The 26,256-nt window shown below is 44.9% G+C and overlaps 1 protein-coding gene and 1 pseudogene across 1 annotated transcript in view; both read left to right on the top strand.

Annotated features, from left to right (window-relative positions):
* Window positions 1-376: 376 nt before the first annotated feature.
* The window catches only part of CDH3 (cadherin 3), a 39,882-nt gene continuing 14,002 nt past the window's right edge, over window positions 377-26,256 (top strand). The window contains exons 1-7 of the mRNA XM_063110547.1: window positions 377-451; window positions 20,843-20,931; window positions 22,130-22,255; window positions 22,487-22,642; window positions 22,748-22,892; window positions 24,341-24,516; window positions 25,192-25,320. Coding sequence (XP_062966617.1) covers window positions 20,851-20,931; window positions 22,130-22,255; window positions 22,487-22,642; window positions 22,748-22,892; window positions 24,341-24,516; window positions 25,192-25,320 — 813 coding nt within the window. The 5' untranslated portion in view covers window positions 377-451; window positions 20,843-20,850. The remainder of the gene's footprint in view (window positions 452-20,842; window positions 20,932-22,129; window positions 22,256-22,486; window positions 22,643-22,747; window positions 22,893-24,340; window positions 24,517-25,191; window positions 25,321-26,256) is intronic.
* On the top strand, window positions 11,787-12,623 carry LOC134387925 (splicing factor C9orf78-like; annotated as a pseudogene).

Here is a 26,256-nt window from a genome sequence, read left to right as displayed (position 1 = left end):
GAGCCAACCGAGGTCTCAGCGGCGCAGTATCCTGCCGTCGTGACTGCTTCTTAGCCCCTCTTTCTCCAGCCATGGGGCTCCCTGGTGGGCCTCTCGCGTCCCTCCTCCTCCTACTTCAGGTACTCCACTGCCTTGTCCTTGCCCCAGCCGGGACTGCTCCCTAGAGAGCGGGCGGGGTCCGCACGCGTTGGTGGCTTCGGGGAAAGCGCGGGGCTGAGCTTCTTGGGGCCAAGGTAGTACCGAGGCCCCATAAGGACTCCCCGGGATGGGATGCATGCAGGTCCGAGTACGCCTGTGACCCAGCCTCCCTCTTTCCCCCTCTGCCCTCAGGCGCAGGTCTGCTGCTTGCCGTGCGCGGCCTCTGAGCCGTGCCAGGCGGGTTTCGCGGAGGCTGAAGTGACCTTGGAGGCGGGAGGCGCGGAGCTGGAGCCGGGCCAGGCCCTGGGGAAAGGTAAGACCCTCCAGGAACTGGCCTGGGTAGGAGCCGTGGGAAAGGGGCCGCACGTGGTCCGCTCCGGTGTGGCTCGCGCGAGGAGTGTCCAGGCCAGAGCAGGGGCGTTGTGGCGCCACCGCAGGTCCCGGGAAGGCGCAGATAGGGTCTTGGGAGCGGGTGGCTGACGGAGAAGGCAGGACAGCATAGCGCCCTCTGACGTCCAGCCCCTCCCGGCCCCGCAGCTGCTGCTTAGGTTGACCACCTCCTTTGGGGTGCCGGGCGGCTGAGCCCCTCACCCAGCCCCGACGTGAGAAGCTCTCCCCCGCTGGCCCCAGCGGAGGAATGCATGGTCCACATTCCTCCCCCAACCCCCGCGCAGGTGTGGGGATGAGCCGTGCCCCGGGCAGCCCCCTTCGCCCCTCTCGGCCCCCTTTGTGAACCGTGCTTTGTGTCTCCGACAGACAGACCGGGTCTGTTTCTCTTCTCCGCGCTCCCCTCCCCCGCCCCCCTTCTTTCCCGGCAGCTGGAATGCACTCTTAACCCTGCCCTTACTGGAGGGCCTGCGCCCTGCAGCCTGCCTGGAAACTGGGATTGGTACACCTGGGCTGGGGCCATCAGGCACCGGGTACACCCCGCCCCCAGCGTCTTGGGGCTGTAATGCTAGGTCACTGTGGGGAGGGGGTGTCCCAAACCGGCAGGCCTTGGGCTATGAGGGCGATGGATGGGAGATCAAAGCACATTTTTGATCTCCCAATTTCTGGTCCTCCCCCAAAGTTCAAAAACTTGAGCGTGGGGGTAACTTTGGTAGGGAAAACCAGTGTGTTATGAGACCCAGGCAGTTGCTAGCTGGTGGGGGCTCTTTCCCTCCAAATGGAGAGAACAAAGGGGGATCCTCATTGGGATCAAACCCGAGTTCTTAAACAGGGGTGTAATCCGGGATCCTTGGGTGGAGGTCCAGAGGATTCTTAAACTGTAAAATTGTTTGAGAACTTGTGTGTACGTTTATCTGGGGAGAGGATCTATACTTTACCTGGCTTCAAAAACATCTAGCATTTTTCTAATGCCTCCAGCGTACTGCTCACCCCGGCTACAAATTCCCACAGCTTAAATGTGGGGGTGTCAATGCCTAGGGGACAGAATGGCTTTCCGTTGTTTCTCCAAAAGAGGATTAGGGGCCTTGAGTCTGTGGAAGACTTTTTTTTTTTCAATTCTTTCCCCAAATAGCTCTGCAGATTGACAAAACAATTAACACCCAGGCTAGGCCAGGCTCCTTAAACCCTTGGCTGTAGAGAGCTGAGGAGAGGCATTAAGAGGCCATGCCTCATAAACTTTAAATTCTTACGCATGGGTTTTTACTGGCTGACTAGCAAACTGCAACTGAGCCAACCTGTAAAAATGTTAACTCGGGCAGGGCCCCAAATCCAATTCCGGCTCCCTGAGGAAGCTTTATTGCTAACCAGACCTCTGCCAAATCTACACCGCCCCCCCCCCCCCCCCCCCCCGCCGCCATTGTCAAGTTCTCTGACTAGTCTCTGAGAGCAGGCTATGGCCTTGTGTTGTCTGTGCCTTATCTTTTTTACTGAAGCAAGAAACATCAGATTAGCTGTCACTTCACTAGGCTTGAGGTCGTTGGGGGGAAGCAGTGATCAGGTTTTTGATTTCACGGTTGGGTTGGCCAGTGCTTCCTGATGATGTCAAGCATTTAAAATCTTTTCAGGAAATTCAGCTTTCTCGGATGTCTGGTTTATGATTGTGAAAATGGTGAGTTTGTGCCAGGAGCACACCTGGTTTATAAAACAAATGGTGGGTTAATGTGCTTGGCTCACCTTGCATCTCCCTGCAACATGACTGCTTCTTAGAGCAGGCTTCCCATGAAATGGGCTGCCGCCTTCTGTTTTTAAGTAAAAGCAAGTTTCTGGTCCCAGTCGGTCCCAATAAATTGGGACTTCCCAACAAAAAGTACTGGTATTTCCCTCCTTGGTCTTTAGTAGCTGACATTTTGCTACTTCCCCACCCCCATTCCAGCTCCCCATCTTCAAAACACAGGTGCCCCAGCCTGGATCCAGCCATGTTGAAAGGGTTATCCTGCGGGTACATACAAACTCTCAAGTTTGGCCAAGCAGACAGTGGTTACCATATTGCTAAGAAACAATTGCCCCTGTTTGCCCCTAGGTTATGAATATCACAGATGTCTGTGAAGTTGAGCTCAAATAAATTATCTGGTATAATTAATACCTTGTTTGTATGTGCATCTTCCTCTTCAAAGCCCTTCTACAACTCTGAGCCTGCTTTATCCTTCTAACATTCCCTTGAAGCAGGTAAGGTAAATATTAAACAACTTGAGCTCTTAATCTCAGAGTTGGAACTTCAGAAACCCCGTAGCCTAGCCCTGCCGTGTTTTTAAAGGGGGAGAAACAGAGGCACAGCTTAATAGAGTCAATTCACTAGGCTAAACAGCTCATGAACTTCTTTGAGGGTCACAGATATGACTTTTATCTTGGCATATGTCCAGGACCTGATACTTAAAAGGATATCCAGTAAGTATTTGCGTGAATTATGACAACTTTGTGAAGTTCGGCCCATTTTACAAATGAAACCGAAGTGGTTGTGTCCTCACCAAAGTCTTCATTGCATTGATCAGAATGGAGGTTTCTGACTCCAAGTTCTCTGGTATTTTTTACTACCAGAGAGTAGTAGGGGATGGAAGGAACAAGTGGAATGTTGGAGCCCTGAACCCCACAGGCACCAATAACAACCCCCACCCCCAAGAGAATTTAGTTATTTATTCTTTTTTATCATAGTTATCCAGAAACATTTCTTACGAGGGGACCGGCTTGGATACCATCTTTAAGGGTCCTGGTGATGGGGGCTTGGCTAGACAAAGAGGAAAGGTTACTCTGGAGGGAAGTAGACCAGGGGACATTTCCCACTGCAAACCCACAGTCTGGGCTTCACCTTCCTTCAGGTGGGGTCTGGAAGCAAAGACAAAGGAGAGGTGGGAGGAGGGAACTTGCGTGGTGTTAGAGCAGTGATTAAAAGTGAGCGATATTCAGTGGTCGACCCATCCTTAAAGGCAAACAATTGGGAGGCAGCTTCATGGCAGTGAAACAGATCCAGTTTTTCATTATGGCCCCTCAAGAGGTTCAACCAACCCTTAGCTTTTGGGTAAGACTGAAAGCTAACCATCATCAGCTTTGGAAGAAAACATCAAAGTTTATTTTATTTTATTTTATTTTTTAAAAGATGACCAGTAACGGATCCTAATCCTTGACTTGGTGTTGTCAGCACCACTCTCTCCCAAGTGAGCTAACTGGCCATCCCTATGTAGGGATCCGAACCCGTGTCCTTGGTGTTATCAGCACCACAGTCTCCCAAGTGAGTCACGGGCCGGCCCTAGAAAACATCAAAGTTTAGTAATGAATCTGACCGAGCATGAGTTAACTTCAAGATGGTTTTATTTCAGCTTTTGGCATTAAAATTCCTTTTTATTTTGGAGCCCCCACTCTGAGCTATGCCCTCTATTTACTTTCATTCTTTTGATGAACATATATTTTGCATCTGCATGTATCAGGCACTGTTCTAGCACTGCAGCTAAAACAGTGAACAAAACAAAGTCCCTGTCCTTGGGGAGCTTACAGTCTAATATTTTTTATGCTTATGGTGGCCTTGCAAAGAAGGTGGTGATAATTTCCCTTTAGCTGTAAAATGGATTTAAGGAACTCAGTGTGAGGTCACTGTGGCAATCAAAAGTAAGGCCACGATTTAAATCCTCATTTTCCAACTCCACTGCCCAGGGGGATTCCACACTGCCCCATAAATCTGCCTCCAAGGAATGAATGGAAACCAAATTGCTGGCTGCCTTCCTCTCAGCAGCAGGATAGTATTGGTTGCCGAAGACTCTTGTCCTACATCACTATTAGCTTGTGCCTGGGGAGCAGGTCTCAAACCTCTAGTCTACCTTTCCACCTCCTCACATGGCACCCTGTTCCTAGGTTACCCAGTGCAGGTGCCCTCACATCCCTGCTGCATAAGGAAGGCATTGCTAATGACGAGCATTGAATTTCCAGGGCCAGAAACTATGGTTCTGCAAAGCATTTGGAGGAGGATAGAGGACAGGAAGGGAGAAAAAGGCCTCCCCTTCCCAAATCAGTTGAGGCTTTGGTCCTGAGGCTAAATAGTCTACATTCAGAGACCAGCTGTTACCAAGGAATAACATATGTAGAGGAAAGTGGCCAAATGATAAGCGTACACCTCGATGAACATCACAAAACACCCAGGTACCTAGCATACAGATTAAGAAACATCACCAGCACCCCAGACGCCCCTTTCCTCCCAATCTCTGCCTTCCCCCAAGATAACCACTATTCTGACTTCTCATACCATAGATTAATTTGCCTCTATTTGAATTCAGTGTGAAAAAATCATACAGTACATCCTCTTAGATCTGGCTTCTGTCACTGCACTTAGTGAAATTCCTGCATAATTCTGGATGTAGTTGTCATTGATTCTCGTCATTGTACAGTATTCCATTAGGTAACTATCTACAGTTGTACTATTGTTGAGCATTTTGGTAGTTTGCATTTTTTTGCTATGACAAATAGTGCTCTATGAACAATTTTGTATGAGTCTTATGGTGAACCCATGTACTTATATCTGTTAGGTATATACCTGGGAGCACAATTGCTGGGTTAATTGAGGTTCACCTGAGGATCCCAGGACTGACAGGAAGTCAGCTTTTCTTTGTCTTGAAGTAGCTGGGTCCCTTCTGGATTATCCCACCCCAAAAGTCTCCTTCCCAGACCCACCCCTTCTGGATTTTTGCTTCTCATGTGGCCCCATGCTAAGAGACAGCATGTCTTTATTATGTACTTGGTCACTTCCTTTGTTTTGTGGGGAGAAAACCTTCCTGTTCTTTGCCCTTAAGCTAATGCTTGCTTCTTTCCCCCAAAGTAGAAACGGAATCTGAAAAGGGCCCTGAATTTCTTGGGTGAGAACTTCTTCCTAGGTGGAGATTTTTATCCAGGCCAGTATGTAGGTGGGCAGCAGCCTCCTCATTTGGTTAAGGTGGTCAAGTCCAGCTCCTCCCTTATTATAGAGGCAGTGAGGTGTCTGAGATCCAAGGCCAAGTTGAAATGGTCATTCAGCCTACAATTGTCTGAGTACCTACTGGGTGCTAGGTGTTCAGAGGTAAGCAAGGCCCACAACTCCTTAACCTCAGTGAGCTCCTGATTAGAGGAGGAAATAGAACAGTCACCGGGCAATTTTATTTTATTTTTTATTTTTTAAAAATTTATTTTCTTTTCCAGGCAATTTTAATAGTGAATCATTCATTCAACAACTATTTATTGAGTACCTACTAAGTGTCAGGTACTGTTCTAGGTGTTGGGGATACATTAGTGAACATAACATGCAGAAAATCCAGGCCATGAGGGCCACTTAATTACCTGCTAGTGGAGAGAGACAGACAAAATAAGTAGTATATATACATATTTACACACGTGTGATCAAGTGGGAGGTGGGAAAGGGAAAATATAGAGTGACATAGGAGGAATTGCTGACATGTTCTTGGAGGGCCCTGGAGGAAGTGATGTCCAAACCGAAGCCTGAGGAGGAGTTAGCAAGGGGGTTGGGGTGTGAGAGGTGGTGAGGAACGTTATGGCAGGGAACAGCATGATGGATTCCAGGAACTTAAATACATTTATCTGGCTGGACCACAGAGTACAAGGTGGGGAGAGCCAAATGAGAAGTAGGGGCCAGCCCAGCTTGGGATTCGTCTCACCCCATAGCAGAGGCAGTGAGATAACTGGGAAAGGCAAAAGATATAGCAGAAGTCCCAGTTGCACCCCTATGGAGGCCAGTGTCTCTGAAGTCTGCTCTGGAACCAGGACACTGGGCCCCATCTCCAGCATCCCTTCTCAACTCTCTTTCCTGACTTTTCTCAGACCAAAGGTCATTGTCTGCCTCAGCTGACTTTTCCCCCTCATTTCACTTAGTTATCCAGCACTGCCAACCCAGACAGCAGGGCTGGCAAGGAAGGGCTTTAAAAAGCAACCACCACAACCTAAATACCATTTCTTGAGAGCTTACTGAATTTCAGAATTACACTATGTACTTTATGTAATAAGCCCCTTTAATCCTCCTAAAAGCCCAGTGGGGTGGGTGGAATTGTCCCCATTTAACTGGACAATAAACCTAGGCTTGTAACTTCGTGATTTATCCTGGGTCACCCAGCTAGTAAGTTGGGGAGTCAGAATTTGAACCCAGGTCTAAACCCCTAACTGAGGTACTAACGATTTGGGAAACAGTATGGGAGAGAGAAAGAGGTTGCGAGTCTTGTGGCCCCAGCCAAACTAGAGGAAGATTGGAAATAGTTAACTTCTGACTCAAGAGCTTGAATTCCTCTTCCCTCCACAGGCCTCTGTTAATCACCAGGAGCTGGGGTGGGAGTGGGGGTGGGGGCACTTCTGTCCAGAAGCTCTGCCCTCTCCCTTTTAGGATGTGAGGGAATAGGAAGAGTTCAGATACCAGGCCGGATAGCACGCACAGTTGACAGTTCCCAGCAGAGATTCTGTTTCTGCCTCTCTTCACCCCACCCCCACCTGTCCCAGCATCAAGGACCTCCCCCACCTTGCTCTGAGTGGAGGAGCTTGAGAGACTCTGCCCTCTCTTCCCCTCTCCCAGCCAAATCCAGGCACCCTTGCGGCTCTGGGTTACCCAGAGCATCAGTGGTCTGCACATTCCTCCAGCTGACAGATCCCCTCCAGGCTGCAGCTGCCATGATCCTGCTGCTTGTGCAGGGAACCAATATGCCTCATCCTGGGAAGGCAAGTCAAAAGAACATCTTCCTTTCACTCTTTACTCCATCTCTGAACTCACACCTCTGGCTCTGTGGCTATCTGACATCTGAGGAGAGAGCTCAGAGCCAGGGCCACCCTGCCAGGAGGTGGGAAAACTAGTGGGCCACTTCTCTCAGGAGAGCCTCTCTTGGCTATACAGAACCCTAGGGAGGAAAGGTCTGTTTCCCACAAGACTCTGAGGCATTCAGGGGTTAAATAGGGAGATGGGGGTTGAGGTGCAATCCCTCCTCCTCCCCCTCAATCTCAGTAACCACCCCCCGCCACCCCTTTGCTTGTTTAAGACCACAGAAGATTAGTGAATTTCTCTATTACCAAGAAACCTTGAAAACCTGTTGTATACTAGGGGAAGTAGAGAGTTTATTTTACCGAGGGATTCTGACCTAGGGTCTCACATTTACTTTAGGAAGTCTTTAATCCCATGGAATTCATTATGTACAAGAGTGCATGTGCATCTTTCTAAGAAGGTTCCTCCCCCAAATTTGGGTACCACAGCTATTCCACACCTGCCAGTCATTTTATAGAGAAACAAGAACTACTATCCAAAGAAATAGTTTGCACCTGGATGTTTTCAGCAATTCTTCAGGCTTTTGTCAAATTCAGCACCAGGGGCAGACCTAATAGTATGCGTCCAGGCACAGGCAAGGGAAAGGGGATCCTAGGCCTGGTTTCTCAGCCCAAACTGTGTGGCCCGAGGCAAGTTACTCTGAGTCCCAGCTTCTCAGCCTTGAGGCTCTGGCTCTCCAATGTGTGGGAAATGCCTCCATGGCCCTAGAGCTATGTGGAGGTGGACCTCCAGTTGGTCAGTTAGAGAGGCCAGATGGAGGGCCCAACTCCCATCCTGGGTGTCTTGCTTAAGTCTGGCTGTTTTCTGAGCTGCTTTTGTACAACAAGCCCCATCTTGTTGTAGCTTCAGGCAGAGGGAAAAACAGCTACTTGTGGGCTCTCCACACACAAGCCAGAACAGGACACCTAGCCCACACCCTGCCCTCTCCCAGTGGAGTTGCTTCAGCCAGGGCTTCCCACCAGTCTTCAAGGCCTGCTGTTTTCTTGTCTTTTATGGTCTTTTTCAGCTTCCAGAATTCTCCTGCCTTCCACAACTCTCCTACATTCCACAACTCTCCTACATTCCTACATACAACTGGGACTGGACCCCATTCCAACAGGTTTACCCCTGCCTTTGGCCTTAATAGTTTGCAAACTTGGCTGATGATTGAAATTGCCTGGTAGCTTTTATTTTTTTACCACCCTCCACCCCCATATATAGTATTTTATATTGTTTATGTAGGGCTGGTTGGTTGGGATTTTAAATTAATTCATGATATATGTTCACTGAAAAAGACAAATTTTTTCCAATAAAATATGTAGCACTTACTATGTAACAGGTTCAGTTTTTAGCATTTTATATGTATTAACTCATTTAATCCTCAAACACCCTTGGAGGGAGATACTATTTGTTATCACTGTTTTACATATGAGGAAACTGAGGCCACAGAGGTTAAGTAACTTGTCCAAGATCACACAGCTAAGTAGTAAACTTGAATTTAAATCTAAGCAGCCTGAGTTTAAACCACTGAATTCTACTGCCTGTCAATAGGAGCAAATCAGAAATAAACACATGAAAGTTCTTCTCTTCCCCAGTTTTCCAAAAGGGCAAGCACAGTTAATGGTTTAATGTGAATCCTTGTAAATCTTATTCTGTGCAAAAAACTTATGTATGCATACAGGAATTAAAAAAAACAGGAATTGGATTGTATCATGCATACAAATGTTATTCTGCAACTTGCTTTTTTAACTTAGAATCACAGGCATCTTTCCAGACTGTTCAATACACATCTATCTTGTTTTTAACAGCTCTGCAATCTTCTACATGGTGACTATACCATGATTTATTTAGCCAGTCCCCTATTTTTATCTTTTACAGATGTGGTGGTAGGAAGGGGTTAACATAAAAATTGTAAAGTGTTTGGATTATTAGAAATATATCAAGAATTGCCTTATAAGGAAAGAGAGCTGTAGAAAGATGATCAAGTGAATTGTTCATCTAACCCCATCCAGATAAATTGAGCTTTATGTTTAAACAATATCTTTAAGACAGACTGTGCTGTAAGTTTAAGATCAGATTACTATACCATTTAAAAATCATTTGTTTTCATATTAACCATTGTTTTATGACTTAATTACCTGAATAGTGTTTCAAAAGCATTTGAACTCACCAAAAATCAAAAAATTTTAAGTTGCGTGGCTCAAAAGTAAACTATCACATCTATTCACACTAGTATTATTTTCCTTGGGTGTTGAGAGTTTGAGAACTTGACATTCAAAGTAAAAATGTATTGTTTTCCTCCAGTTTTTTGTTGATTTTTACTCGCCACTATACTAATGAGGATTCAGTTTTTCTTTAGATTTCAAAATCTAGTTAGCAAGCATTTTGCTGAATAAAAGTTGATTTCCATTCTTAATGCAAACACTCATTTCTGATGTTATTTTTCCCCTAAGAGGGGCTTATGAGTTTTTTCTTAAACCCAAATATTGCTGAAGTCAACAATCTTATACAGGGCGGTTGCATTGATATAAAGGAAGCATTCTTGCAAACCTCAAATAATTTATAACTCCCATGATTCAAGACTTATGTTCTCATATGAACATATGTGAAGTGTAAGTATGGGGTGGAGGCTCTAGGGGGATGCTTAAGATTTACTAGTTTCTCCGGCTTTGAAATTATGTGACTCTTTACCACTTTTTCTAATTTGGGGAATTTGCATTTCTTAAAATTTTGCATACAAAGTGAGACTTTCATCTTTATGGCACCATGTCAAATTTCTACAGTTGAAGTTTGCTTAAAGTATATCTGTATTATAATGTACACAGTTTCAGAGCTACTATGCCTGTATTGAATCTTTTTCCACTTACTAGCTGTGGAACCTTGGGCAAGTTACTTAACCTCTGTGCCTCAGTTTTCTCATCTGTAATAAAATCGGAATAATAACAGGGATCTCATGTGGCTGTAGTGAGGACTAAATGAGTTAGTGCATGAAACAGCATGTAGTAAGTAGATCAATGTTAGGTGTTAGTGGCAGTAGTAACAGCAGTATTGTTACAGCTGTACTGGTTTGTATACATATTTCTTTAGACTAGATCCCTGGGAGTGAAACTGCTGGGTCAAAGGACTTTCACAGTTCATTGAACAATTACTGTACACCTACTTTGTACCAGGCACTGTGCTAAGTATTGGAATACAGAGATAAGCAATTTCTAACAGTCATTGCTTTTGTGCATTATACAAACTAGTGAGAGAGAGAGGCAATTAGATAATTACTAGTGAACACATGATCACAAGTTGTAATAAATTCTATGGAAGTTACACAAAACTAGGAGAGTTTTTTTTTTTTTTTTTAATGGGAAACTGATCTAGTTTGGAAGGGTTGAGGGAAAGCTTCCTTGAGAAAGTAACTTTTGAGTTGGTATCTGAAAGATGTTAGGAGTTGACTAGGCAAAATTGGAGAGAGAATGCAAGGAGACACTCTTCCACACAGGGAGTAACATGTGCAGAGGCCCTGTGGTAAAGGGTTATGGTACATTTAAGAAGAGGACCAATGTGGCTAGAGAGTGGAGATAGGGACTGGCATAGATTTTGTTTTATCCTAAGAACAGTAGCACTGATGACTTTCAATGGTCATTGATGAGTTTCAAACATGGAAGTGATCTTATTTAATTTTTTCAAATGTACCATGCTGTTGCATTTTTAAGAGAGCCTTCTTTTTAAATGGAGATTTTGCACTCATTTGTACTATAGATGATGAAGTATGTGCTAAGGTGGCAGGCATAGAGGTGGAAAGTCATGAGTCTTAGTGATAGGCTGGGGAGGGGAGGTCTAAGGGAGAAATGGTCAAGGAATGATGATGCTAGCTAACCGTATGCCAGGCACTGTGCTAAGTATTAACTAATTTAACTGAGGTAGCTATTATCATTATTCCCACTTCAAAGCCAAAGAAACAGGCCCAGAGAAGTTAGCAAACTTGCCCAAAGTCAGTGTGGAAATGGAATTTGAACCCAGGTACTCTGGCTCCAGACTCTGCACTGCTTCTGATTTTTAAGCCCAGATTTTAGGCTCAAACAGCAGAGTGTATGATATGCTGTTCCGTGGGGGAGAGAGACGCTGGAAAAGAACCATATTTGGGCCTAGGGCAAAGATCATGGATTTGATTTTTGACATATTGATTTCAAGGTGCCCTTAAAGAATCCACGGCAAGATGCTGAATAGACATATAAGTGTTGGTCAGAGGAAGGATCTGGATGTTTGAAATGTTGATACATATTCTGAAATGCCATCAAAAAGCCATCTACTCGTGAGATATAAATGAGAGAATCAAGAACGTTTAAAACAACAACAAACTGCCCTCCCCAGATCCACCCCCAGAAACTAACTCAGTAGAAGTGGTGGATGGGCAAGGCCATAGGGCAGTGGTGCGGCGTCTGGACCACAGGCCGGCATCACTATGCCAGTCACTGGGAAAAATTTCCACCGGTTCCAGGCCAACTCGGAGCTGGAGGAGGATGAGCAGAACTCAGAGGAGGTTTGATTAAAACTGGAAGAGACCCAAGAGGCAGAACTTGAGGAGGAGTCCAAATGGGGTGAGTGCTGTGGCCCTGCTGGTGGGAGAGAAGGTACAAGAGACCACTCTAGTACATGATCCCTTTCAGATAAAGACAGGCGGTATGGTGGACATGAAGGAACTGAAAGAAAGGGAGAAAGATAAGATCTGCAAAGAAGAAGACTTCCACCCGGGGACATCATTTTCTGCAGAAACTACCCACAAGGATGAGGATGCGGACATGATGAAGTACATTGAGACAGAGCTAAAGAAGAGAAAAGGGATCATGGAACATGAAGAACAGAAAGTCAAGCCGAAGAATGCAGAGGACTGTCTTTAAGAACTTCCAGAAAATATCCATGTCTCCTCAGCAAAGAAGAATGAGGAGATGCTTTCCAACCAGATGCTGAGCGGCATCCCTGAGGTGGACTTGGGCAGAGATGCTAAAATAAAAAATATCATTTCCACGGAGGATGCCAAGGCCCGTCTGCTGGCAGAGAAGGAGAACGAGAAAGATAGACATCCTTTGTGCCCATCAACATGGTTGTGAATTATGTGCAGCACAACAGATTTTATCATGAGGAGCTCAATGCCCCCATATGGAGAAACAAAGAAGAGCTCAAAGCCTGGCCCTTAAGAGTGGGTGACACAGAGAAGCCAGAGCCTGAGCAGTCCCCTCGTAACCGCAAACGTCCTGCTAATGAGAAGACCACTGATGACTGCCACTACGAGAAGTTCTAGAGATAAAAATGGCAGGCGGTACTGAGGTGTGCAGATTGGGATGTAAATAGCACCTTCCCCTCCCTCTCTCCCATGAGAAAAGCCTTCCTGAGAGAGGAAAAGCCTGTTCATTTTTTTGCTAGCATTCAGTTCCGAAACAGACTAACTTTTTGAAACAATGTGTGGTTTTCCTATTTGGGGAAAAACTCTATTCTTGTGAGCATTATTAAATCTTGTGTAAAAAAAAAAAAAAAAAAAAAAAAAATGGTGGATGGGCTGGAGGCAGGGCATCTGGATTTTTAAAAAGTTTTCTAGGTGATTTTATCATCTATGTTTGACAGCAATTAAGGCCATTGTGAAGAGCTAAATGTACAGAAAGGAACAAACTGGTGAGATGTGAATGACTGTCACCTTTCTGTCTTTTTGTTCTGCTTTTTAAATCACTGTCCCTGGTATTTAATACTTCATTGTGCTTTTTAAAATCAGCACATCTTGTTTGGCCCTAACTAGCACCTGAGTGTGTGTACGTGTTCCCATTTTAGAGACTGGAGATTAATAAGGCCTTCATTTATTGAGTGTTTACTGTTAAACAGCTTAAAGATTAAGTGACTTGCCCAAAGCTGCAGGGCCAATGTACAACACTTTTTACCTACCAGACCCTAATTGCTATCCCAGCTGTCCCAAACTGATCACTAGGATTTCTGTTCTGGTATGGTCCTTGAGGATGGGACTCAGTGACCCAGACAACACATCTCATGCTGAGCTCTGAGTCAGCTGTATTCCAAACTCCCATAGCATGGAAAGCATTTGTCAGCCCCATCTGAGGGAAGATCCAGGTCCAGGGTGAATGGTATGTGGATGGGGGCTTTCTGCCAAGTGTAGCCACACTCCACCAGGGTCCTGTTGTCCTCCAGGAGCTGGTCGTCTTTATAAAGGCGCTGCAGCAGGGGTGGCAACTTGAGAATGCCTCTCTACTAAGCGCTTCAGCTCCAGCACTGAGCTCACTTTCTTTCCATCCGTGAAGAGGGTGATCTGGTGGTGACCAATCATCACAAACACTTTCACAGCAGTGGTTCCGTCTGTTCTGCTTGCAGCTCCAGGGAAGAAGTGTTGGGCCCTTCTGAGGTGTGCCCGGGGGCCCTGGCAGGTGCTTGGGAGCCCAGCAGATGGAGTGAGCCTCCCAGCATGCCCCGGGGTGGTTCCCAGGTCAATAAACAGCCTCAAGCACCCTTGGGATCCCAGCATGCATTTCTCCACATGGGCGGGCTCCCCCAGCATGCCTTGCTGCCTCACAGCCTCTCCAAATGGGTGTCCTCAGATCAGGTCCTGCTTGCTGGACACCATCTTGGTCTTCTTTTTACTGGAAGTTACTGGTGGTAGGGGAGAGCCAGACTGCCTTCCTGGTACCAGGGCTCAGTCCCAGCTCTCTCTCTCTCTCAATGGCTGTTTTGTGACCTGTTTTTTCCCCCTCTGCGGAGCACTGTTTTTCCTGCATAGGTTTTCTTTTACAACATTTTAGGCTGTAGATGAGATATTTGAATGACTGCGGCACAGCATAATTATTCTGTTGAAAGGTTGTTGAGAACTTCTTTCTTTTTTCCTATTTAAGCAATAGTTATGAACATCCCTGCAGGTGTGATTTTGTCACGTCTGGGATGATATCCTGTCTCAACTCTGGGGTCAAAAGTCTTGTTCAAAGATTCTTAATTGCCAGAAAATTTGTACCAATTTACATTCCCCCATACCCAGCAATGTGTAGCAGCACCCAGTTCCCAAGTATTCCACAGCACTTGTCCATCTAATTTGTATTTCTTAATATGTGAACTTTCTCTATTTGTAATTTTACTTAGGAAAATGCCAGAGTCTTCTTTCAAGTCAATTCCAAGTACTTTCCCCCTTTCCCCTCTTGTCCCAATCCCTTAACAGAAAGTAGTTATAGCTATAAGGACAAGTTTGTTCGCTTTATGAGCTAGATATGTCCTTAATCCAAGCTAGAATAGAGACTTCCTAGGCAATCCCCCTAACTCCCCAAGCTGCCTTTTAGCCGCAACATGTTCAAGCTGATATTACCCTTCTAGTCAAAATACCCAGAGATCAGCAGGGAAACTGACCAAGATTGATCACTTGATGGACATTTGTCCCCAAAGACATGGTTTATATTATTTTGCTAGAACATCTGGTAAGGTTGGACATTGGGACTACGTAGCACCTCCATGTCATGGCTGAGAAGACAAGCTCCTGACTTTCAAGGGCGTTCCCTTGGGAGCTTGGAGGTGTCTGGGCAATTCCAACCTAAAAGCAGTCCCGGAACATAAGAAGAATGAGTTTCTCAGCCCAGTATCCATCAGTTCTTATAAGTCTATTTCAAAAGTTTTCTTTTTTCAACGGCTGTAGTACTCCAGGGACTGAACTGTTCTTGTCCAAGATTTATAGTGGTGACAGTTCAGGATCCAGGGCTAGGCTTGGCAGGATGGTCTTTATAGAGGTGCTTTGAACATAGGCTAGGGACTCCTGGTTTCAGTGGATATCTTCTATCTAGTACAGATACACAGAGCTCTGATTTTTTCTTTTTTTTTTTTTAATTGCTGTTAATTTCTTTAGAAGCAGTCTCAGATAACTGACTTCCTTTCCCCTTTCCCCAACAATATTATAGGATTGTGCATTTAGGCTTGGTGCTGAAATCTGTCAATTCGTACAGTAGGTACCTCTTATCAGGGTCATTGATCTTGTGATTCAGAATCCCTGTGGTGGAAACAAAGGCTAAAGCACTCAGATGACTTTTTGAGGTCCCAGGTGGGTATGGAAGTAAGAGCTATGTTTAGGCCTCTGTTTCCCAGCCTTAAGGTCTGAACTGTTGCCCCAAGGTGTTCATTAACTCATCCCAGAAAGGGTTTGACACAAGCCCATTCATGCCCCCATGACTTGGCCAAGATGTGTGGCCTTGTGGAAATAGGCTGTAGTCAGGAACAGGAATCAGGTTACTTCACTGGCTGTTAGAAGGTGGAATAGAAGAAGGTATGAGTGATGATGAGACCTGGTTTCAGAGCGATTTCATTTTGAAACCAGGGATACAAGCCAGTGGTGCCAGGAAGCATCGGGGAGGAAGTTGTAATGATCTGCCTCAGGGCTTACCAGCCTCTCTGTGACTCATAGCTTGCAGAGAAGACTGTGCATTTTCCTATAGGTGCCCCAGCAAGTTTCCTTAGAAAGGTCAACTTGTCTGTGAGATCTCCATCTTCTGCCTTCCCCAGTAAACCACAGAGCAATCCTACAAAACAGCCCTCTCCTGAACCAGCTCCCCGTTAGGCTCTTTGGTCCCATGTATCTAACCCTCCCTTCCGTGCTTCATCCGTCAGGTAAAGCTTATAGCTGTAGCTAACTCCTTCCCACTTCAGGAGACAGTTTTCCCGTGGTGTAGAAACAAACCAGGACTTGGAGTCAGAAACCTAGGTTAATTGTGATGGGCCAAAGGTGCTCACAGTGCTTAGTGCTGTGTGAACGCTATCCCATTTAATCCTTCCATTAACTATGAGGTTGGTACTTTTATTACCATTTTCCAATAAGGAAACTAAGCTTCCATATGCTCACTCAATTTTTCCAATCATACAGTAGATAAGTGGCATTATATGGATTTGAACCTGAGTCTTTTAGACTCCAAATCTCATGTTCTTCGTCACTTACCTGCCTTCAGGATTTGAAATCTGGGCCGGCCTGTGGCTCACTCGGGAGAGTGCGGTGCTGATAACACCAAGGCCACGGGTTCGGATCCCATATACGGATGGCCGGTTAGCTCACTGGGTGAGCATGGTGCTGACAACACCAAGTCAAGGGTTAAGATCCCCTTGCCGGTCATCTTTTAAAAAAAAAAAAAAAAAAAGGATTTGAAATCTGATCCTGCTGCTTCCTAATTGTGGGGGCCTTGTATACTTTTTTACCTCTCTGAAGCTGCTTCCTGAGGTAATTCAACCCCTGGCAGCCTCTTGTTTCCTGAATTGTCAGATTGGGAGCAGTAATATCCACCTCGTAGGTTATTTTGTGAGGATTTGGGTGGGGAAAACTCTTATTGGGTGTCTTGGGCAGAGGGTGTGTTTGAAGCTTGTTCCTGCTGGCCTGGACGCATGCCCCTTGGCTGTGTTCTACATCCAGCTGAACACGGGTTACAGCAAATGGAGCCAGGCCTTCTGGTGCGACTGGTATATGTAGCCTGAGTGGGAGGCACATACACCATAGTACATGACTACTGGCTTCTCCTTGATCGTCAGCACTGTCCCTCTAAGAATAGAGGGACAGCCCAGATACTGTGCTACAGATGTTTGGAACCATGTAGTAGTGGAAATAGGCCAGTAGCCAGGGTAGTGGAGCATGTTGTACACTCCTGGGGGTCAGATTTTGTAGACAGCAGGAAGAGGATTTCTGGCACCTTGGGGGAGTGGCAGCTCTTAGAGTTTTGGGTATTAAGGCTTCTGAGTAATAGGGTAGTCAGCCTATTAGCCTCCTGCTGGGTAACCAGGTAGGAGAGGATTAGAGAGCTCATGAGAGTCTCTCACTAGAGGAAATCATTGACAGTATTGACCGGCTACCCTCTGCTAGCCTTCCCTTCGGAAGACGGCTGTTTGTTGTTTTCTTCTGCAGCTGGCTTGTACGGGGATCCAAACCCAAGAGAGTTGTTTTAAGAATGGGAAAAGTGACTTAATTTTTTAACCAGTGTTTGAATATCTAATGCAGTCACGTGGATCAGAACTCAGAAGGGTATATGGTAACAAGTCTCATCCCTGCTTGTTTCTCCAACCATTACCCCAGTTTTTTGGGTTGCCTTCCAGAGATATTTTTCAAATACAATTTAAAAATACTAATGTTAGCATATTAACACAGAATACATTGCTCTATACCTCTCTCTCTCTCTCTTTTTTTTAAAATTAACAATATGTCCTAGAGATCATTCCATTTAGATATGGAATAGGAGCTTCCTCATCTTTTATAGCTTTTTTTTTTTTAATGGCAGGTTTTCCGTTATATAGATGATATCGTAGCACAGAGTTAAAACAATCCGTTATTGATTGACATTTAGGTTTTCATCTGAACTTTTGCTATAACAATTGCCGTGTTGTTGATCAGTTTGGTAGATAGCTGAGGAAAGGCGATTTTGCAGTATCCTGTAGGAATTTACAGATACTTGATGGTAGACACTTTTGATGCCCAGTGTATCTAGAAGAGTGTATCTAGTAGTATCGAGAAGAGGGTCATAGGCACATAGGAATCACTTAAGAAGTTCTTGAGTGAATGGTGTGTTGAAGATCCTGGCTTCAGAATCTGACCACCCTGGCTTCTAATTCTAATTCCACTCACTAGTTGTTTGACCTTGAGCAAGTCTTCTCACCTCTGAGCCCAGCTTCCCTGTGCGATGAATGGTGGACAATGCTGTATAAGGTTCTGAGGGGTTACAAGTTCATGTTTTTAATTTCATCTTGTGTGATATTCATGATAGCTCTATGAAATCTAATTTTCATCTTTCAAATGAGAAAACGTAAATTCCTAATAAGTTAATTCAGGTTCCACATCCACATATCGATGTTCCCAACTAACAGATATTTTTTAGGGATTTTTACGTGAGTTCCTAGGACAGCTTTAAATAATGCTAAATCACCTAGTGAGTTTAGGTATTTCCTCTATGCTTTTCTTAGTCTTTTTATTACATCAAGGAACAGTGTGTTTGGTTCTACTATATCTTGAACACCCAATGACATGCTTTTCTTTCTTTTAAACCACGGGAAGGCAGGCCTCAAGCTCAAAGCTTCAGCAATTGATTCCAGGGTCTAAAAAATTCAAGTGGCTTACCCAGGATCACCCAGAAAGTTAATGTCAGCACCTGCATTACAGTGGGTGTCTCTGTCTCCATTAATCCTATGAATAGAAGACCTTTCCCAAATGCCTTCTATGAGCCAGTCACCATGCTAAATCCTTTACGTTTATTCTCATTTAATCTTCACAACAACCCTATAAGGAGGTACTGTGATTCATTTTGTTATCTGAATATACCACAGTGTTTCTACCCACTTTACCTTGGTGAACATTTGGGCTGTTTCCAGCTTTAGCCATTACAAATAGCGCTGCTATGAACATTATAATACATTTGGTGAATGGATTTTTGTTAGGTCTATACATCAGAATAGAATTGCTGGGTTTGGGGGAATGCATATATTTAGCTTCAATACAGACTGCCAAACTGTTTGCTAAGTGATTGTCCCATTTCACACTCCCACATCAGACTTCTACTTTTTTGTGTGTGTGGTAAAATATGCATAACATGGAATTCACCATTTTAATCATTTTTTAAATCAGTGGCACTGAGTACATTCCCAGTGTTGTACAATCATCACCCTTATTCATCTCCAGAACTTTTTCTTCATTCCAAGCATAAATTCTATCTATGAAACAATAACTCCCCTTTCTCTTCTCTCTTTAGCCCCTGTTAACCTTTATTTTACTTTCTGTCTCTATGAACTTGACTATTCTGGCTACCTCATATAAGCAGAATCATATAGTATTTGTCCTTTTGTGACTGGCTTCTTTAATTTAGCATAATGTTTTCAGTATTCATCCATGTTGTAGCATGTATCAGAACTTTATTCCTTTTAAAGGCCAAATAATATTCCCTTGTATGTATGTACCACATTTTATCTGTTTATCTCTTGATGGACACTTGGGTTGTTTCCACCTTTTCTCTATTGTGAATAATGCTGCTCTGAAATTTTGTGTACAAGTATCTGAGTCCCTGCTTTCAATTCTTTTAGTTGTATACCTAGGAGTGGAATTACTGGATCACATCGTAATTCTACATTCAACTTTTGAGCAACTGCCAAACTGTTTTTCACAGTGGCTGTACCATTTCACATTCCTACCAGCAAAGAATGAGGGTTCCAATTTCTCTACATACTTGCCAACACTTATTTTCCTTTTTTTGAAAAAGTTTTCTTATAGCCATCCTACCAGGTGTGAAGTGGTATCTCATAGTGATTTTGATTTGCATTTCCATAATACCTAATGATATTGAGCATCTTTTCACGTGCTTGTTGGCACTATGTATCTTCTTTGGAGAAATGCCTTTTCAAGTCCTTTGCCCATTTTTAAAAATTGTGTTGTTTGTTTCTCATTGTTGTTGAATTTTAGGAGTTCTTTATGTGTGTTAGATAGTAATCCTTGAGAATTCTTATTTATATTATACTGATATGTACTGTTTGAATACTTTATCATATTCACATTACTCCTGTAGTTTTAAAAAACCCTCATCCATTATCCTTTCTTATTTTCAGTAAAGATTATTTTTAAACCATAATAATAAAATAATGTGAGATTAAAGGACAGCATTTGTAAAAAGGACAGTTGGGAGACATTACCCTGACATTTATATGGGCAGGTGCAGTACTGTCTTTGTGGTCCTTGTTATGCTGCAGCCTATGGACTGCAAAGCTATGAGCACTAGCCAGAGTGGTGTTGATGCAGCCCAGTGTGTGGCCCCAGAGGGTTCTCTGATTTCATGCTCTGGCCACAAAGAAGGGCAGGTAATAACATTAGTTGTGAATACTCTCCAGTGTGTGTTTTGGAGTCAGGAAGACATGGCTTCTGAACTTCAGTTTTCTTATTTTTGAAAAGGGCCTAATACCTTCCTTGGTAGAGTAGGTTGTAAGGATGAAATGGGCCCAGTCTTTCTGGCTGATGAATGGTAGTTATTAACTAGGAGTATTCGTTTAAAGGGTGGCCGAGCAGGGAAGGTTCAGAAGGAACATGACAAACTGAAACACCAGAGGGTATCCAGAGTGATCTGTGTGGACAACAGTATGATAGGATGCATATTGTGTGTAGATAGACTCCTGGCCTTCAGAAAATCTTTTGCCTGTAGCTGTGACCTTGTGTCAACTCTGTGTCTCATGAAGCCACCTGGGGCTAATGTCACTGAATGTCTATGATCTCGGTTCTCTGGCTTCACGAACAAAGAGGGTTTGGTCCACAAACTGACCACAAGGTAGTCCTTCCTCTCAAGACCAAACTCAGAAGCACCATCTGAAACTTCATTAGTCACACTGCTGGTCAGAGGAAGTAAGCCATGTCCCCCATCTACAGCTACTTGGTAACTGTCCTTGGTCCTTGATCTAGTCAAGGGACTCTTGTCAGGCCTTTTTTCTCCTGGGATAGTTTCCAGAAGCCCCCTCCTTCCTAATACTCTCTTTCTCCCTTCTCCATAGTAGTTTTCATGGACTGCCCTGGGCAAGAGTTGGCCCTGCTGAACACCGATAACGATGAATTCACTGTGCGGAACAGCGGAACTGTCCAGGTAAAACACCACGCCCTTCTGCAGGACAAAAGAAAGATGTTTTGCCCTTGTGTGCCCAGATTGCTGCTGGCCCGGAGTCCTTGGTTGCTATGGCCATTGTGAGCCAAGTCAACCCTTTGGAGGAGGTAGTGTTACCCTCAGCGGCTCACAACTGTGGGCCTGTAGTGCTTGCAGCTCCCCAGTAGGGTTGCCAGAGAGTCAGGCCAGGCCATGGGACAAAGAGCTGCCTTGTGAGTAACCACCTACTGAAAACACTTCGCCTCTTGGATTCCTTCTCCCACCTCCCTTTCCTTCTTTCCCATATTGTCTAGGTTAACCTCATGTGAGGGCGATTCCAATGTTGGACTGCTAGTGCCATGAGCCTCTAGTAAGACGGACCTAAGTCATTTCTTTTAATTTAATTTTTGAATAGCTAATACAACTACATAGTTCAAAAATAAAAAATATTAAAAAGTTATATAATAATCTCCCCTTGTTTGTTTCCATCTGCCTAAAGCCCATTCCACCCCTCCATGAGAAGACAGAGATGATCACCGTTGCCAGTTTCTTTCTTTCCAGAGTTTATATATTGCATATTTATTTATCTGTTATATATTTATATATATATGGATATAAAAATAGGCTCTTTTTTCCTCCTGTCTTTTATGCAAAAGTTAACATACTATTCACATGTCTGGACCTTTCTTTTTACACTTTACAATATGTTATATCATTACAATGCCTACCCCTTCTCACAGATTACCACTGTTATTAGTTTCTTCTGTATCCTCCCACACTTCGTCCATGTATAAGAAAATATGAATATATCGTCTTATTTTCCTACCCTTTTACACAAAAGATGGAACAGTGTCTGGCACATATTAAACACTATGTAAGTGTTAAATAAAATACTAAATTTTAAACTATTCTGTATCTTGATCTTTTCATTTAACAGTATGTAGCAAAGATCTTTTCCTGTCACCACATAGAAAGTGTCCTCATTCCTCATTTTTAAAGCTACATAATATTCCACTAGATGGATGTGCTATAGTGTACTTCATCAGTTCTCTGTAAGTGAACACTTTAGTTATTTCCAAGTTTCCTTTTGCAATAGACCCATCTAGGTGTCTGTCTTCACCATTGACTCCTGTAGTGAGAGGATGTTAGGTGTGTTCCAGATCTTTGCACTTCTGGATTAAGGGCTCTTCTCTCTTTGCAGGAAAAGAAGGCATCGAATATCTCCCCATCCAAACGTATCTTACGAAGACGCAAGAGAGAATGGGTGGTCCCACCGATATCTGTCCCTGAGAATGGCAAGGGTCCTTTCCCCCAGAAGCTGAATCAGGTAGGAATATGCTTTCTTCCTGGGAGTCACTGGTGGCTGCAGGAACCCCCCTCCAAAGTCCTGAATATGGGGTTTCTTGCTACTGAGCCCTGGGACCTACAGAGGAAATTCTCTCTCATGGGAGCAGATTCCAATAAGGCAGTGCCCCGCCACACCTCTCCACACAGGATTCTTTGCTGTAGTTGTGAGATATTTGTCACTTTGTCATCTGCCATTTTCTTTTGCTTCCAGCTTAAATCTAATAAGGACAGAGGCACCAAGATTTTCTACAGCATCACAGGGCCCGGGGCAGACAGCCCCCCTGAGGGTGTCTTTACCATAGAGAAGGAGACAGGCTGGTTGTTGTTGAATAAGCCACTGGACCGGGAGAAGATTGCCAAGTATGAGGCAAGTAGCCTTTAGCATCTGAAGTAAACATACCCTCAGAAGCAGGGCCCCAAGGCCAGGTGGGGAGGGTAGCACCAGGCTAACCCCAGACCTGTGTATCCACAGCTTTTTGGCCATGCTGTGTCAGAGAATGGCGCCTCAGTAGAGGAGCCCATGAACATCTCCATCATCGTGACAGACCAGAATGACCACAAGCCCAAGTTCACCCAGGACATCTTCAGAGGGAGTGTATTGGAAGGGGTACTACCTGGTAAGAGGATTGGGAAGGGGAGTGTTATGGATCTGCTTCTGGAACCATGTGGAGGTCAGCCCAGACCCTTAAATGCCAATAGACCCAGCCATACCCAATTTCCTTGGCTGTGCATCAGGTTACCTGAATCTTATTAAAATCCAGATTTCCCTATTCCATCCCAAGATTCCTGAGATCTGTGTATTTGAAAATATCCCAGAAGCTTCAGAGGATCAGCCAAGTTTGGGAACCACTAGCAATGGAACTGCAAACACCTAGATTTGAATCTTGACTTTACCTTTTTACCAGCTGTGCCCTGGGCATATTCTTGACCTCTGAGCCTCAATTCTCTCATCTAAAAATGGGAATAATATCAACCTTGAAGAGTTGTGAAGATGAGAATAACATGTGCATACTGTACTGCAAAGCACCTGACAGGAGGCTCATCAGTGAATGGCAGCTACAAGGAAAGCAACAGAAGCTGGGAGGTGTCAGGACACGATGTATGGAGAGTGAGAATTAGTTGCCAGGGCTGGAGAAGAGGGTGGCAGGGGCCACAGAAGATGAGCAAAGTAGGTACATAGTAATGACCTCAAAGACAGATGCTGGTGGGGAGGGATTCTCCTCGTCCTCCCTCTCTGAATGGTGAGGAATTACAGAAAAGTGTGAGTTGGCTAGACAGCCAATAACATAAGCTCCCAAAATAAAAACAGTGTCCAAACTGGCCAGTTAGCTCAGTTGGGTAGAGCATAGTGCTGATATACTGGCCAGCTGCCGAAAACAACAGCAACTACAAAAACAAAAAAAAACAAACAAAAAAAAAAACAGTGTTTGGTCAAGGGTTCAGATCCCTTTACCAGCCAGCCGCCAGAGAAACAAAAACAAAATAAAACAAAAAAAACAGTGTTTAAACAAGATGAAAACCTTTTTTTTTTCTTCCTTAGATTCAAGAAGCCTAGACGTAGTCAATCTAGACTGGAATAGTGCTTCAAGGTGTTAGAGACCTAGGTTCCTTTTATCTGTTGCTCTGCTATTTTGGCTTCTGTTCCCAAGGTTAACTCATGGTTACTGCTGGAGCTCCAGCCATTACATCTGGAAGGAGGGAAGAGGTTGGCAAGACAAGCCCCATACTTGTAAAACAAACAAGCAAACAAAAAAAAAACCCACTTTCCCCAATGTTGTAGGTTCCACTTATCAGAATTTATTCTCAGGGCCACAGCCAGCTGCAGCTGCAGGAGGGGATGGGAAATAGTCTTTGTTCCAGGTGGGCCTGTGCCCAGCCTAAAATGAGGATTGCATTTTTAAGAAAGGGGAGGATGGACGGGGCACCAACTAGCAATCTCTGCCACAAAGTGGAAGTCGGGTCCAAGCTCATGAGCAGATTGAAGCCTCTCAGAGTTGCAGAAGTGGGGAAGGCTAGAATTGGTACTGGGAAAGAAAGATACTTTCTCATCTGTTCTGCTCTCCAGGCACTTCTGTGATGCAGGTGACAGCCACGGATGAGGACGATGCCGTCAACACCTACAATGGGGTGGTTGCTTACTCCATCCATAGCCAAGAACCAAAGGACCCACACGACCTCATGTTCACTGTCCACCGGAGCACAGGCACCATCAGCGTCATCTCTAGTGGCCTGGACCGGGAGGTGAGTGGCCATTGGGCAAGTGCTGCCTACCCAGGCTTGCCCAGGCTGGGGCCTGACCCTCCAAGCAGAAACTCTGTCCCTACCTCCAAAGCCCAAGGCAAAGCAGTGGGGACCCAAGTCAGCTGGGATGGCTGCGGCTGTGTTCACATGCTGCTGTCCTGCAGCTCCCTTGGGCCAATGGCTCACTGCCAAGTGATGTTGTTAAATCTCCTTTGAGGCTGAGGAGGCAGCTGTAAAATGTAGACTTTTGATATTTTCTGTAGGTTTTCTCATTTCCTCTCGGAACAACTCACTTAGCGCGCACATTGCCCAGATCTGTCCCTTGTGTGCCACAAAGTAGAATTAGCTCCACAGATATTGGAGTTGCCTCCTGTTTCCTAATTAATACCTTGCCCAAATCCCTACTCAGAGTTCCCCTTCTGGAGCAGCTGAGGGTCGGGGGGTTGGCTTCCCCAGGACCGGCCTAGGAGCACTGCTTGGGCCCGCAGTTTCCCTCCCCTGCACACCCTCCACTTCTGTTCTTTCTGGTGGTGGGAGTGGGGTGGGGCAGGGAGCCAAGAGAATGTTGTGAGAGGGAGCAACACCCTTCTCCCCTCCACACTCTCCAGGGGAGCTCAGGTGAGGGACCAGACTGAACTCAGAGGGGGCTTTCCCCCCTCCTTTCTCTCTCCCCAGAAAGTCCCTGAGTACACACTGACCATCCAAGCTACAGACATGGATGGGGACGGCTCTACCACCACAGCAGTGGCGATGGTGGAAATCCTCGACGCCAACGACAATGCTCCCGAGTTTGACCCCCTGATCGTAATGTCCCTCCTTTCTTCCTTCTTGTTCTATCAAATAAGGAAGGACTAAAGCTTTTCCTTTCTGATGAAATGCTAGAACCAGCCTACATTGCTTCAAGTCCCAGTCCCACCACTTACTAGCTATATGACCTTAGGCAAACTACCTAAACTCTCTGTGCCCCCTGTCCTAATCTGTGAAATGCAGATGACGATAATACCTGCTGCATTCTTCTGAGTTTTAAATGAAATCATCTGTGTACAGTTCTTAAACACAATGCCTGGTAAATATGTGCTCTGTATGAAAATCTTTGATATGAAAATTTCTTAATTTGTTTTGCACCTATATCTGCCCTACCCACCTTCCCCCAGTGAATGCTTCTGTACCTCCAGTGGCAGAGGACTTGGTGCCAATCAAGTTGGCACCCCCTCCTCATCTTTATTTATTTATTTATTTTGGCAGCTGGCGCGTACAGGGATCGAACCCTGGACCTTGGTGTCATCAGCACCATGCTCTAACCAATTGAGCTAACCGTCCAGCCTGCCTTCCCTTTCATCTTTAGACAGCTCTGGCTGCTGAATGTTATGTTGTCCTGATGAAAAGTTTGTTCTTAGCAGCTGATTTCCCAGTCTTTGCTACCTGTCTCACAACCTCCAAAACAGTTCTAGGTCAGTGTCCCAGTGCAATCAGGCACCTATCTCTTCTTGCCACCCTCCTTATATCTTTTCGATCTCAGCTAGATAAGTGGCTACACATGACACCCAGACCAGTGAGATTCCTGGAGCATCAGACCCTTAGGTGTAGGGAAAGCAGGCTCAGCATTAGTGTGGTATGTCTCAACAGCTGTGAAGATGATTTTTGGGACATTCTGCACCTGTGTGTGCCCTGAAAGCTGCTACGTGGGTTGGTGGAGCAGGAAAGGGTAAAGGGCACAGGGCTCCCCTAAAGTTAGGTGGA

This window comes from Cynocephalus volans, chromosome 10, assembly GCF_027409185.1.
Source record: "Cynocephalus volans isolate mCynVol1 chromosome 10, mCynVol1.pri, whole genome shotgun sequence".
NCBI classification, from domain to species: Eukaryota; Metazoa; Chordata; class Mammalia; order Dermoptera; family Cynocephalidae; genus Cynocephalus; species Cynocephalus volans.
This window is presented reverse-complemented; position numbering and strand designations above follow the sequence as displayed.